This window comes from Setaria viridis, chromosome 5 (assembly GCF_005286985.2).
Source record: "Setaria viridis chromosome 5, Setaria_viridis_v4.0, whole genome shotgun sequence".
Taxonomy (NCBI): Eukaryota; Viridiplantae; Streptophyta; class Magnoliopsida; order Poales; family Poaceae; genus Setaria; species Setaria viridis.
In genome coordinates, this window is record NC_048267.2 from 2,342,278 (window position 1) to 2,357,452 (window position 15,175).

The following is a 15,175-nucleotide window of genomic DNA, read 5'->3' on the forward strand; positions in this document are numbered from 1 at the left end:
AAAATCCAAGCAACAAAACTCTTCTTTTTATAATTGGATGGAGTAAGGCAGTGGTGGTGCCACTGGTTGCTAAGAAGATGACATAATATTTGTGGGAAGAGTTGGGTTGGTGGCTTTGTGGCCAGTAGCTTACTGTAATATTCGTAAAATATGGCGAACTGAGAGTATAGCTCAGCTGATGAGATGTTTACGACATATACATGACAACCATGTATTAACTATCTAATCTAATTATTCACGATCCGCAGAAAAAAAAAATCCTTTGAAGGCAACAGCCATGGCGGATTGGGGACCGGCCCATCTCAACTTGGAAGAACTGGGGATCATATAGAAAAAAAAAGAGAGAAAGAAAGGAAACAAACAAATAAAAAGGTGCCATGCATGGATTTGGCTGGAGACATGCTTAGCTAGGCGCACATGCAGGTGATCGATCGACCAACCCCACAGCCTAAAAGGGGCTGGTGTCGAGGGCATGGCGGCACGTCCATGAATTATTCTGTTGGGACGCTGTGGACAAGCTAGCGAGGCTGCATATGGGATGGGAGCCGATCGAGCCCCAGCAGCGCAACAGTATGCACACATGGCATCCTCCCATCACATGCGTTCCTTCCTTCATCATTGGGGGGGGGGGGGGGGGGGGGGGGGGGGGGGGGGTTGCGTTGGATAGTTTGCTGATGAGCGCGGTGTGTGCGCGCCACAAAAGTACCCTCGCTTTCGTACGTCCTGCACGGGCTGGCTCAACCGCGATTGATCCACCGGTCCATCGGCGGTGAGCCGGCGAAGCCGACGAGACGCCGTGGTCCACCCCACCCAATCATGCAGCCATCTCTCTCGCTCGCTCGCTAGCTCCCGGATCGATGCCCGGGAGGCAGCACGTGCAGCCACTGCGCGGCGCTCAACATGGCCGCGCACGCCGCTTGTCCCCCGGATCTTGCCTCCCCAACCCCTCTCCCTCTCCCTCTCCCCGTCGTCATGCCGCTGTTGTGTGCCTGCCATAGGAGCGCTGCGTCCTCCTCCTCCCCCACCTCCTCGCCATAATAATATATACTCGCGTGATGCCCACACAGCGCCATGATTAGGTCGCTGCGGCGAACTAGGAGCTCCGCCTTCCGTTAATTATCCTCTTCCTGAACACATTGCCCATCCTTCCTGAAGCAGCGGGCAGCGCCTTCATATAAACTTACCCCTACGGCATACAGATCAGCCTGTTGTTTGTTTGATTTGGCCTGGCCAGTGGCGCCGGCCGGCAAGACACAGAGTTCGTCTAGCTCTATCCTATAATCTCTCTCCCTTCCGGCAGAGCCCTGACCGCTTCTGCGCGTGCGTTTATATGGGTTCTTGGGTGCGCACCATTACGACGCCGTTCCGGAAAGCCTGCACCATCTTCGTCCCGCACAAGGACGGCAAGAAGCCGCAGCAACCAAGCTCAGGTCAGTACATTCACCCGGTAGATTGTTCGAGCACCGCATTCCGTTGATTCCCCTGCACGAGCTCTGATGGATCAATGGAGCTAGCTAGCTGATACAGAATCTGATTATCTTGTGTGTGCAGCTATGGTGCAGCACGTCGAAGCCGAGAGGGCCAAGCTCCACGGGGAGGTGATGGCGTGCGCCTACGAAGACGTGCAGGTCATGTGGTCCATGCTCGACCAGGCAAGGATCCGGGATCTCAGTGGCAGCTCGTGACGGACACCAAACGTCTGTTCATGCATTCCTGGAGCCGCATGAATGGACATGGAGTACATAGCAAAATATCTCCCCCCTCACCACCAAAAACATTCCGGGCCCACATGCTTTCTTGGGGCTTGAAGCTGATCATCATCGTCCAAGCTTCTTGTAGCTATTTGCGCGGATCAATCAAGCCCTGAAACTATGTGTCCATTTTGTACGTAGCTAGATTTAGCTTTGCTTTTGGAGGTTGTTGCAGCTCATCAGGTTGAGTTTTGAATCCCCACTGGCACTCTACGCTTTTGGAGAGATGTACACACTACAGAGATTATTGAAAAATCGTCATAAAGCAGTGTCTATGACGGTTTCAAATAGCGTCATGTATTGAGCATCACTGATTAAATTGATCGACGTTTCTTCGTAATCGTCACAGATCAACACAATCTATGACGTTTCTTAACCGTCATTAAACACTCTTAGGCCCGCGCAACCCAACCCAAGCCCAGTATCAATGACGAAAATAAACGTCACAAATGGTTACCGCGTATTCACCCATAAATAACATGGACGTTGACGTGGCGGCTGACATGGCTAGTGATTTGGATAATGATGATGGTGTGGTTGTTGACATGGCTACTGACATGACTGGCATTGATGACGTCAGCAATGACATGGCTGCTGATGTGGGCAATGACGTAGTAAGCGCAAATGACGTGGACAATGACATGGCTGCTGACGTGTTTGCTGACTGGATGATGACGTTGCATTCATACCCCATTTGTTAAGGGGGCCATTTTATAAGTGGGCCAGTAAGTTGGGTCACATTTTCAGACCACTATATTTGAGCAAACCTACTACACACAGCCCAGAAAAGTTTCAGCCCACCAAAAATTGCCAAGTTTTTCAACCCATTTAGCATAATAGTCATTTCAGCACAGAAAACAACCCATTTATCATAATTACAACATCAAATCAGATACAATATCTCAGGTTTAACCACATCAAAATAGCATATTATATTCATGGAGTCAATCCAGCACCGGAAACAACAACAGTGTCGACATGCATCCCCTGGACCTTGTCGTCAATAAACTGCAACAACCAAAATAGAATATGCATCAGCACCAATATATAAGTACTCTAGGTGCTGTGAAAAGAGAACTAAAAAAAGGTAGCATAGAACACAAGAACTAACTAGACACTGTTTTGGATTCCATTAGCATCTTATTTATAGCACACACACAGTTCATCTAAGTATCCCACATTGTCATCGTATTGCAGTTCCATTAAAAAGTGCATAGCAAACAGATGGACACAGCAGCACTAACTAGGCAGTACCAATCCAAATTGACAGTGAAATCTCAAGGAATAAATAATAAGTCGTGACCGATCACAACAGGAACACTAGCTGCTGCTCTCCACCGAAAGAACTGCAGGAATGGTAATACAGGCAGCTACAGAGCTAGGCAATTATCGAGCCAAAGTTCCTATGAACCAACGAGCTATAGCAGGGGAATTATAAAGCTACTGCAACACTTATCCTCACCAGATGTTGCTGCCCATCGAGTCAATCGATCTCTGAACAAACCTGATGGGCTGAGACTTGCAAAGCTTAAGAGGTGCCTGCTATGGCAGAACACAGAACACAAATAAAACCGATGCGAGATCGAGCAGGAAGCTGCTACTACCACACGCCTGAAGTTTCAGAATACATTGACTACAGATTGAATATCACAGTGGCTGTTACTACTCAACTTGAGTCTTGCTTAAAGTTCTAGAAGAACAAAATAGAAATGGACTGCTTGTGCAGCAGGTACCCACAATGGCAAACTGATCCAATATCTTATTTCTCCCACATTCTTGTTCTAAGAGCATTCAGTCAAATATGCAATTCAGTCAAATTATATAGATTAGTAAATAAAATGTTGCCAATCCCCGCTAACTGCCATCATCCTCTCATCAAACCCATGCATCAGTGATGACTGGAACAAACAGGAATAGCACAGCACAATCTCCGTGCACATCATACCTTGTCAATAGGTGCCATTGTTGGAGAAGGGGCTGCCAACAATGGAGTGGCGGTAGTAGCCCGACAATGATTGGTAAGTGACACCAGCAATATTTCAACTGTTGAACAATTGAGTATCACCATGAGACTGTTGTGTGTAATCAGTATTGGCAGGTAACATCTATCATGAAAAAGCTTTGTCAGGTAGCTATTAATTTACTAATTCATTTGGTTGTACTAACAGATAGCAAATCCTACCGTATGAATGCTCATCCTAATCAGATAGCTAAAGAACAAATAACAGCATATCGCCTACCAGGGATCACAAAATTTCTGAGTAGATAAATGAATGTTAATTTTAGAAGCACAAGTTCAGATTTTGTTAAAAGTAAAACTACCTTGCCGACAATCATGCTTAAAGCTTAATAGAGCAACATATGCAGAAAAACAACTAAATGTAACACAATAATAGTTACGGTAGAGAGGCATACTAGTTGTTGAGCATCAAGGCATTTAATCAAACAGGTTATGTGCATGCATATTATACTTCATAGGATGCGCTCTGGTCAGAAAGCAAACGAAATTTCCTGTATAAGTAGAAATGACTGCAGGGTGCCACATCGAATGATACAACATATATGCATGAAATATTCTGGAACATATACGCGGTCATCTTGTGTTTTGTGGCGACTTAATTCTAGTTTGATTAGAACTCAAGAGATCTCTAGAGCGTTGAATACTCGAATTCTACTAACAATATGACTCTCCCGCAGGCATATTTGAGGTCTCGGAGAGGACTATTTACACAAGAGGATTGGTGCTATCAAACTATGATCTTTTTCTAAAAATGGAAGCTTTATTGAATTTTAAACTATGGTCTAACACAAGATCCCATCCAAGGCTTGTAAGGAGCTAGCCAGGGGTAATTAAGAGCATTCAAGAAAATTGGTACCTAATTCTATATCACTAGATTGTTGTATAGGACAAAAATCTTATCCTAAAGGGATGTGTACGTAGAGTTGTGACTTGTGAGAGTGACAATCAAGTGCACTCTTTTCGAGTCATGCTTGATTGCTTCATTGACATCATCTAAGGTTTTGTACAACATTCATCTATGTCGGTTGTTGATACGATCTAAATTCGTGTCATACTCGAATATTCCATCAAGATTCGATGCCACGCTACATGTAATTTTAGAGATATCAGTTTCTAACATCATGATTCATGAACCATTTCATCTGATTCACGGAACCAGCAAGGATCGCTCCGTTTCCTGGACGGGACTGCCATCCACCCTCATACAAAGGAAGCCAAACAAACGGTAAAGATAGCCACTGCACTAATAGTACTGGCTACTATTTTGTAACAGATCATGGTGAACAGCCTGCAAGTGCTGAATCCTAGGCCTCCTGATGGCCGTTCGTGTGGTCGTCTAATCGAACTCCTTAGCCCCATCATGCTGGGTATATCGGTAGCACCATACCATCAGGTCATTCATATGAACTTCTCACATTCCTTACACACTACGGTTGAGATCTATCTTGGATATGCAAAAGCAGCAACACCACAAAGATATAGCATGCCAGCAATATTATAATTATAACTAAACAACTGAAAGGGATACAGGGATAATGCATGCTAGACTGAAGACAATGACACCACTACTCCACTCTAAGTGAGCATGAGACACGAGACAACCGAGATTCTAAGATAGGACCCTTACAAGAAAGAGATGAGATGCAACGAAAACAAAAAAAAACAACAGATACTCAGACACTGATATCGCCATGCATGTTTATAGCTGGCAATACATGCATGGCAGCCACTGAGCAGCCTCCTCATTCCATGGGGGGGAAAGTGCTCCATTCCCATGTCCATGGGAACTCTGAGTAGCACCCTGGACTGTAAGGCTGCATCATGTCGCCCCCGGTGCTGCTGGGGCTGGCACAGCCACCGCTGCTACCAGGGAAGGCACTGGAAGGTAAGGTGCCGAGCACCGCACCGTTTGGGGGATGCTGGGGCTGGGGCTGCTGGGTGTTGGGATCCTGTGGCTGGGAGGAGGACCCTGGCAGCAGCTGCACTCGGGGCTCCAGGGGTGCTCCCTGTCCCTGACCGGCACCAAGCTCTAGGAGACGTTCTTTAGCCTGACTCTTCCTCTCGCTCACTATTTTTTGGAGTCTGGTGAGCTCCTCAGTGCTGATGCCGAAAAGGCCCGGGCGCCCTCCGTTCATCCTCTCGTGGAGGATGTCAAAACTCTCACGCTTGTTATTTTCACTCTCAGATTTGTTCACCATGCCACGGAGCTTGGTGACGCGGCTGCCGAGGAAGTCCTTCTGATTCTCCACCTTCTTGAAACGCTGATGCTCCGGCATGTCCCTGTATTTTTTCAGGAGCCGTCTGGCCTCCTGGTAAGACGGCCACACTTCTGGCTGGGCCTTACTCTCGCCGTACACTACAACACATGCCTTGGCACCACAAAGTGCCGCCAGCTCGCTGGCCTTCTTCATCAGGCCCTGGCAGCGCCTCTTGTATGTCGCACGCCGGGACAAGGTGTTGGTGATCAACTGGAGATTCACCTTCTTGCGAGCCATGGGCCTATAGATCCCTAGCTAGCCTACCTAAGTAAGAAACCTAGCTAGAATACAATGTTGGACCCCCCACTGCACACACCCAACGACAGAGAGCGTGTAGCTTGATTCTCCTCCTCACCCTATACCCCGTTATTCATAATCCTATACATTTAAACTCTCATCCTTCTTGTTGTCGAAGTTTAGGTTGTGTTAGTGCCTACAATATAGTGTTTCTCAAAAGAAAGAAACAAAGGAAAATGATTGCTTTGGAGATGAGGTGAATGGAGGGGAAGAGTGGTGTTTATATAGATCGGAAGAGGAGCCTAGGGAGATGAAAATGTCGATGTGGCAATGACAACAAATGTGATCATAGTTGGCATACATTAATTTACTTCTATAAAATTAGAGCAGTTATGGTTAATAATGAGTAGATAGCTAAGGGAATACGCTATTTTTCAGGCACATAACGAGCATCGCATGATAGGATAGAAGGTCAAACGGTCGTTACTAGCTTGAATCAAGGACAGTGCAGCCCTCGTCTTCGGTAAGGAGGGCTCCGCGGAAATTATGTGACCGTTGTCATGGCACTTTGTAACTGCCTTGCAACCGCCAGGCTGTTACAGATACCACTATACCAGGCGATAAATGCTGCTAAAGAATTACAAATATGTTAAAAGGCTGCTAATAGTTTGAACGAATAAGGACTTTGTGCAAGGAGATCCCTTGCTTTAATCAGAAATTTTCTAAACCGCAAACATATATCACTCTGGGAAAAAAAATTCTAGGTTTAAACAAAGATCTATGTTCTTAGATCTCGTTTGAACATATCCAGTATCTACATGTTTAGTACACATCAATAAAAAAATGCAAGCCTACTTGAGATACTGAAATTTTACTAAAAGTTTACAATGATAGTTCCAGCATTGATACGAATACTTCAGCACTTGAAAAAAATGATGGACAGATCGACATGGCGTGACCAAACTCCTAGACATTTCCTCCATATATGTGTAAATAAACAAATAACTTAATTAAGCTTATACGCCGCAAACTTGTGGCCTGGGGATTTATTAAATCCTGGTTGTAGACCTATTACTATTGGTGTACTGCAGGTATTTGAAAATGAAATGAAATTAGAAAGAGGATCCCGCACCTCAAAATGTGAAGTCAAACATCCAGATTTCTCGAAGTATTGTAGTTAAGAGAAACATATGAATGTCAAATTTGATGATTCAGTGATCCACACATGGTAGGGTCCGGTACCAAAAGCGTTATCGAGTTAGGTACATGTTTCGAAACTCCCATATGATATGTGCACGCATAAGTTGCGAGCCAACCAAAGAAACGGCTTTTCAAGGACAAAAACGTAAGAGATGCTAGCGACCCTAATTCCCAACCACATCACTAATTTCTTGTCCCCGACGCTTGGGGGGAGGGTTGGCATTCCTCAGTGACTTTAATTTGATAGTGTACTGCTGTTGCAAGTCCCCAACGGTCACACAAGCCCAATTGAAGTTGGGACGTTACCGCTGGGTATCGACCTGGAATCCACGATAACAACAGTAGAAGCCGAGAATCTGGAGGGACCCTAGGACGTCACCCCACTGACGGCTGCGGCGGCCCTCAGACTTGGGAGATTGTTGGTTGCTATAAATGCCATCGAGCAGCTACAGATTCTAAGATACCATTTTTCAATGCTGCTAACTGATTGCTAAGAGGTTGAGTCGGAATGCTGCAAAGAAATGTCAGGCTTGGCCCCTCTGTATGACATAATTATATCCGTCATGCATAGCCTGTTTGCATAGGTTCATGGACAGATTTACGTTCAATAATCCTTTCACTTCGACACGTCTTCATTCGTGATCACTTTACTACTGGGAAAGTGACCTTCAGTACCGGTCAATAACCCCCTTTAGTACCGGACGCCTGACCGATACCACTTGTTCAGTACTAAATGCTACGTCATTTAGTACCGGTCGGTATTACCAACCGGTACTAAACGGCTTTACGCCCAAAAAATAAGGACGAATAGCCAGGAGTCCCCACACACGCGCATCGTCACAAGTCGCGTAATATGCGCGTGCATGGTCTCTGGGATTCGAACATACGACCTCAAGCCTCGTGCAAACCTTCCTTACCATCTTACCTACACAACACATATGATTGAATTAGATATGCTTTCCTTTTGAAATAACCCGTGGAGAGACCTTTAGTACTGGTCAATAACACCGACCGGTACTATATCGGTCGGTGTTATTGACCGGTACTAAATAATACTTCACGGGGTACTGGTATTATTGTCCAGTACTAAAAGGCCTCCAAGGATCGAAAATTTCTACCCAGTACTAATTTCGCACGTTAGTACTGGATAAAAAACTATCTGATACAAATGTCAAGGACGAATGCTCATATTTCTAGTAGTGCTTAGAGCCCCTTTTCCATCAATTACTCCCAAGGCGTCGACCACGTAGCCTAACATGGCCATAACAAAGCTTGCATTGTCTTTTCGTACTTAGGTGCACAGCATGCTGTTGGTAACGATTCTACCACGGTGCTGCAAATTTACAAGCTGATCCTAAGTAATAATTGTTGTTCAATGGATAAATTCCTCCTCCGGAATTCAGTTAGGATTGAAGAATTGCTGCAATTCTTCCTGAATAGATTCGATTCTTCCGTTGAGAGTTTTTTCGAAAATCTTACCTAAACTCTTCCGACTGAATATGAGAAACTTTTCTTGCGGAAGGATACAGTGGTCCGTCCAATTGTTAGTATATATTTTTTTACCTGTCAAAAAGTGAATGTTATCTTTGTGCTCAACATACTTATTGGTAATTAGTCTTACTAGATATAATCTAGTAAATAAGTTTTATGGAAGAAAGTCAATGACAAAGTACCCTACAATCTCCGTGTAATTTGAATCTGTCCGCTTGCCAATTCTTTTGTTTGCAAATGGACAATTTCCTAATCGCCTTGTACCATAGGTTGTCTCACACTCTCACTGACATGTGTTAACCACGTCGTAGATTCATGCACAATTATATATTCTTAATTACTATAAAATGGCACGTGATAATTTTTGCAGGCCGTGCACTAAAATAAGCAAATATCGACTCCACCCAACATCAGTCAACGACCCGAAAAGACGCACATTAGATTGAGCATGCACTAACTGGAGTGGCACCTTTTAGCTGACCTGATCAAATCACCTACGCACATGTGAGCCCAATACAATTTTCATTTCTTAATGGAACACCCATTTTATCGCTGGATATAATGCTGGCCTGCACTACCAACTCCACTTTGCTTACTAGTGTGCAAAATCTTCTAGACCCGCCTGGCAAGAAAAACCAATTCAACTACCTCCAAATTATAAATCGTTCGATTTTTTAAAGTAAAACATGTGTCTAGACATAGTGTATATCTAATTGCATAAAAACTAAAAACTATATATTTAAAAAATTAAAATAATTTATAATTTGAAATGGAAGGATTAGCTTGAAAGTAGAAACACGACAACGGAACCTCCTTTGCTGATGTATCTTTGGTTTGCTTTACTCTGGTTGGTCTCTTTCCCTGCTTCACTCTGTTGATTTTCCGGTGAAAAGAGACCCGCTTGCACGACGGTCGACGGATGATGATGGCTGGCTCAGACAAGATAAAGTCAACCAGTGATGGCGCGGTCCATCGGTCCAAGCTCTAACCTCAAGCTACCTACTAGCCGCCGGCGCCACTACCACCATCGGCCGGCCGTCCTTGTCTCTTCCATGCGTCCCGACGCTTCGTGCCACTAGACGGCCGGCCACCTCTATATAGCGCACATCCGTGCGAACACACCGCTCCAACACTAAGTCCGCAATGCAATCCAATACAAGCCCCACGCACTAGAGCTAACTTGATTGATTACAATCCAATACAACAACAAGCTGCCGGTGCGCTCGCCAGATTGCAATCATCATCGGCCGGCAATGGCGAGTTCCTGCGGCACGCGCGGCACCTTATTGATCGCCGTGGTTGCTTTCGTTGTCGCTTCCGGCAGTGCCGGCGTAGCGGAGGCGAGGTACGGCGGCCCCGGGCAGTGTAGCCCCGTCGCGGCGCTGGTGAGCGAGCGGCTGTACAACTCCCTGTTCCTGCACAAGGACGACCCGGCCTGCCCGGCCAAGGGGTTCTACACCTACGCCTCCTTCATCCTGGCCGCCCGGACGTTCCCCAAGTTCGCCGCCACCGGCGACCTCAACACCCGCAAGCGCGAGATCGCCGCCTTCTTCGCGCAAATCTCCCACGAGACCACAGGTACGGTATCGATCGAAGATTATATACAGATCGAGGCCATGATCATAGAGTACTTGCATGAACAAATTAAGTGAAATGATTTCATTCTATTCTTCTGCAGGTGGCTGGGCGACGGCGCCGGACGGGGAGTACTCGTGGGGCCTGTGCTACAAGGAGGAGATCAGCCCGGGGAGCAACTACTGCGACGCCACGGACAGGCAGTGGCCGTGCTACCCGGGCAAGTCCTACCACGGCCGGGGCCCCATCCAGCTCTCCTGGAACTTCAACTACGGGCCGGCGGGGCGGGCGCTGGGCTTCGACGGGCTGCGCAACCCGGAGGTGGTGGCCAACTGCTCCGAGACGGCGTTCCGGACGGCGCTCTGGTTCTGGATGACGCCGCGCCGGCCCAAGCCGTCGTGCCACGAGGTCATGGTCGGGGAGTACCGTCCCTCGGCCGCCGACCTCGCCGCCAACCGGACGCCGGGCTTCGGCCTCGTCACTAACATCGTCAACGGGGGGCTCGAGTGCAACCGCACCGACGACGCCAGGGTGAACAACCGGATAGGGTTCTACCAGAGATACTGCCAGATCTTCAACGTCGACGCCGGGCTCAACCTCGACTGCGCGCACCAGCAGCCGTACTAGCTACCAGTGAATAAGCACGGGATCGTGATGCCGAAACAACGCCCTCGATCTCGTTTCACTACCTCCGTCCTTAAAAGCTAGCTAGTCCATTTCTAAACTACCAGCCGCTGTCCTAAACGTCGTATATTTAAAGATGGAGGGAGTAGTTGTTTTTTCTGTCAGTAGGATTGATTAAGTAGATGGCGTTTTGGATGAACTGACCACGTGTTCATGCTCATGTTCTCTCGGCTTAAGAACTTCCACCATGTGAAAATAGGTTACAAGTGATGGCGAGCTCCTCACCACAAATATCACTAATTAATGACTTATAAAATATGACGGATCTTTTATCCATCAATTATTATATTATGACAAATGTGTTAATGTCTTCACTAGGGTATTGTCATTAATGATACCATGACACAATATTTGCCGAGCCTACTTGAGGCGTCGCTCACCACCCGCAGGGGCAGATCCAGCATGTTGGCTGGGGGCTATAGCCCCCCTTCTCCCGCGCAGCCCATTGGGCTCCACGAAACCTCCTAAAAATTTCAGCCATGGATGAAGAGAAGGAGAAAGAAAAAGGAGAAAAAAGAAGAGAAAGAGAGGATGAAGGAGGAAGAAGGGGAAAATGAGCCCCCTTCCTTCGAGTTCTAGATCCGCCACTGACCACCCATGGTAATATAAAAAGTGACACGTTACATGTTACTCGACACAATTTACGTCAATAGTATCATGCTTTGTTTGGGATTAGCCATCTTTCGGCTACACATCCAATGATCTCACATGGCTAAAGACATTGAATTAAAGATACAAAAGTTGCAATGAGAATGAATCTAAAGACAACATTCTTGAAGTCATAGGGGAACTTAAGCACGCTCGCCAAAATTTAAATGGTTCGAGGAAGCCATCTATCTACTGCACATCCAATGCTTGTAATGCCTTGGACACTTGTGATGAGTTGAAGGAGAACATTATATAAACTTTCAAGAGCAAGACTTTAAAGACTCTGAGAAGCAACGATTTGAAGAAGGAAATGTCTTTGACCATTTTGCTCCTAAAAAGAATTAATCACATTTTTTATGTTGTGTCTAATATGATGGGACCTAATGTTTGGATTGGATATGAAGACGTGCTCTCATGGTTGTAACTATTTTTGTTCTAAAATAAAAAATAGTGATGTAATGAAGTACTTGAGTATAATGTTAAAGTATATTTGGTAGTTATAGATATACATATCGTAGATTGCCATATGTATTCTGGGGAGCCTTGCCCCCTAAGTCTCTGTACTCTATATATACCGGCCGAGGTCTCAATGCAATAAAATCCATCTATTATACGCAATCTATTCCTCCTACATGATATCACGAGTTTAGGTTCTAATTCTCAGCAACAAACCCTAGCCACTGCTCGCTTCTGCACCGCGCGCCTCCGGGGAGATCAATCTCTGTCGAGGGCAGCGCCATAGTTTTTTTTCCGATGGATCCATTGATCCGTCTTTTTCAAGCCTCAGTCAAGCAGCGCATCTAATCTTCTCCGTTGAGCCGTGTTGTCGTTGTCCATGCGTTGCCGTGGGCCGTGCCATGCCGTGGCTACTGAACGCATACGTGGCGTGTCGCATGATGTGACTAGGCCATGTGCCGCTGCGCCATCGCTCCCGGTTGCCACACCATGGCCATGTCGGGACTCGATCTGCCAGCCGACGTGCCGCTCCAGTAGGCCCGCGTTGCCTCGTGCGGTTGTGCCTCTATGCAAGGCGTGTGCTAGCCTCTGCTCGGCATCTGCTGGCCAGCCTGGCCTGTCTTCCCCCTCCCTCTCTCTTTCCTGTACACGATTGACCATGGGAAAAAGAGGAGAAGGGTCCACGCAGAGTCAGGCTAGACACCTACAAGCTCTACACGGATATTTGTTGATGTTGTACCTTTTTCTTTTGCCCGATCCGGGATTGCGTCACCCACCACCCGTCAACCTCTCGCCTCTACTTCGACATCGACATCGACTTCACCAGCTCTTGCCCTGTCTCTGACTGTGCAGCTTGGCGAGATGGACGGCACCCTAGGGGACGCTCGTGTGCACCGCCCTCCTCACTGATTCGTCCGCATGTCAACCTCTGCCGGCTCGTCATCGCCTCCACCGATTGGGACGCCTTCTGCCGACTTCGCCCGTCGTCATCTCGCCTCGCGCATACTCGTTCTGATCAGCTGATGTGCGTGATCCACCCGGCTGCTCCCATGACATTCGTCCTCGTGTTGTGTGCCACTTCCCCGAGTATGGAGGGCTACCGCTGCATCACCTCTTCGAGTAGCAGCGGCGCCACCCGTGGTCTCCTTCGCCGTTACATCCTCACCGCCGCCGACCACATCAACGACCTCGTCATCGACTACGAGTCGTTGCGCCTTGCATGCATGGTCTTCATCAGGCTGTTCGAGTTCTTTGCCATCTCCTTCAAGCTCCGTCGCCGCGTCATCTGGATCATCAGGCCTTGCGTCAGATCGTTCGGGTCTACCTCCTTGCTTCATCCAGCACCACCTCATCACCAGCGTCACCATCTGTTCTCCACCTTGTTCGTTTACTCTAGCAACCACGGGCTGCATTGGCATCTTCTACCTCGCTGTTCTTCTGCACCTGTGACCGTCGTGGAGGCCTTCTCTGCTGGTCTCTCAGACAACAGTGCCTGGTTGTGCACTCTCCCTTGCACGTCCGGTATTGGCAACACCGGTGCGTGCCATCATCCCCGATGCGTTCCCGAGCCTGGAAAACCCGGGAATGTCTCGCCTGATGGTTAGACCGCATCAACTTTGGTATCGACCCTCCTCTACGATTGCCTCAGCGCGTCACCATCTTCGTCTTTGGCGTTTTCCCCTATGCACCACCATCCTCACGGTGCCTCCTCGTGCGCCCGTGGCTTCATGCGCGGCTTCCTCGTCTTCGGCAACCTCGACAGCTACGTCGACCACGGCTACTCTACGCACGGCATCCTCGACCATGGCTACTCGTCCTCATGCTCGGCTACCTCGACATTGGCACAAAGGGCTATCATCTGCATGAGTTACTCGCTGGTTTTCCCTCCAGTCGCAGCATCCACACCGCACCGACGTTATCATTGTAGGGGGATGTCAGTCCGTCGGCTTTTGCCTTCGGCTTCTTCTCCAGTCTCACCGTCTGTGGTGCTCCCGCTGTGACTGCGGGGGGATGTTAGAGTATATTTGGTAGTTGTAGATATACGTATTATAGATTGCCATATGTATCCGGGGGAGCCTTGCCCCCCCAAGTCTCTGTACTCTATATATACCGGCTGAGGCCTCAATGCAATACAATCCATCTATTATTATACGCAATCTATTCCTCCTACAATAAAAAAATATTGTAAAAATTATATGGGTTTGCTAGAAAATGTGTAGAGATTTATTGAGTGTAATAAAAAATATAATGATGGAGAAAACTATGAGTTTGAAAAGAAAATAAGTCAATTAATATTTTATCGTAGCAAGAATTACAAAGGCCCTATTTGCAAGGCGACTTCATTATCCGAATCACAGATTTAGTGCACACTTTGGACTAAATTGGGTGGGGTAGGGTGGTTTGAGAGAGGGAATTTAAGAGCTCAACTTAAGGTGGATCTCCATCATTCATCATACCTAAAAGCATAAGAATAAGAACTCCTTACAAAGCACACGGCAAACTAGCTCTAGGATTCAGGTTGGGTCTGAAGTTTTAGACTAAATTAAAGTAGTTTAAATATTTGTATTTAATAAAAATATAAATGAAATGACTCAAATGCTCTCGGCATACCTCTAGCTCCAAATCCAGGATTTCTCGGAGCCGGAAGTGTACCAAGTATAGAACCTAAGACTAAAAAAATCAACTCCCGCACAAATTCCCTCTACAGCTCTACTAACTCATAGCTTTGATTCACTCAGAATCTTACTTTTCAAAAACAGTTATGACCTTTCCCATTGCTTGCCATACGCACCAGTGCACCACTGTTAAGGAAAGGGTCAAGGATCTATGCTCATCGGCATGGTATCTTTGGGGGT

At 46.9% G+C, this 15,175-nt stretch overlaps 2 protein-coding genes across 2 annotated transcripts; both read left to right on the forward strand.

The window, feature by feature from the left end:
* Nucleotides 1-843: 843 nt before the first annotated feature.
* LOC117855165 (uncharacterized) lies at nucleotides 844-1,930 on the forward strand. The gene is made up of 2 exons (XM_034737456.2): nucleotides 844-1,430; nucleotides 1,552-1,930. The coding sequence occupies exons 1-2, from the start codon at nucleotides 1,331-1,333 to the stop codon at nucleotides 1,683-1,685; spliced, it is 234 nt and encodes a 77-aa protein (XP_034593347.1). The 5' UTR covers nucleotides 844-1,330; the 3' UTR covers nucleotides 1,686-1,930.
* An 8,133-nt stretch (nucleotides 1,931-10,063) lies between these two features.
* LOC117855164 (chitinase 10) lies at nucleotides 10,064-11,504 on the forward strand. The gene is made up of 2 exons (XM_034737455.2): nucleotides 10,064-10,535; nucleotides 10,636-11,504. The coding sequence occupies exons 1-2, from the start codon at nucleotides 10,211-10,213 to the stop codon at nucleotides 11,157-11,159; spliced, it is 849 nt and encodes a 282-aa protein (XP_034593346.1). The 5' UTR covers nucleotides 10,064-10,210; the 3' UTR covers nucleotides 11,160-11,504.
* The last annotated feature ends 3,671 nt before the right edge of the window (nucleotides 11,505-15,175 follow it).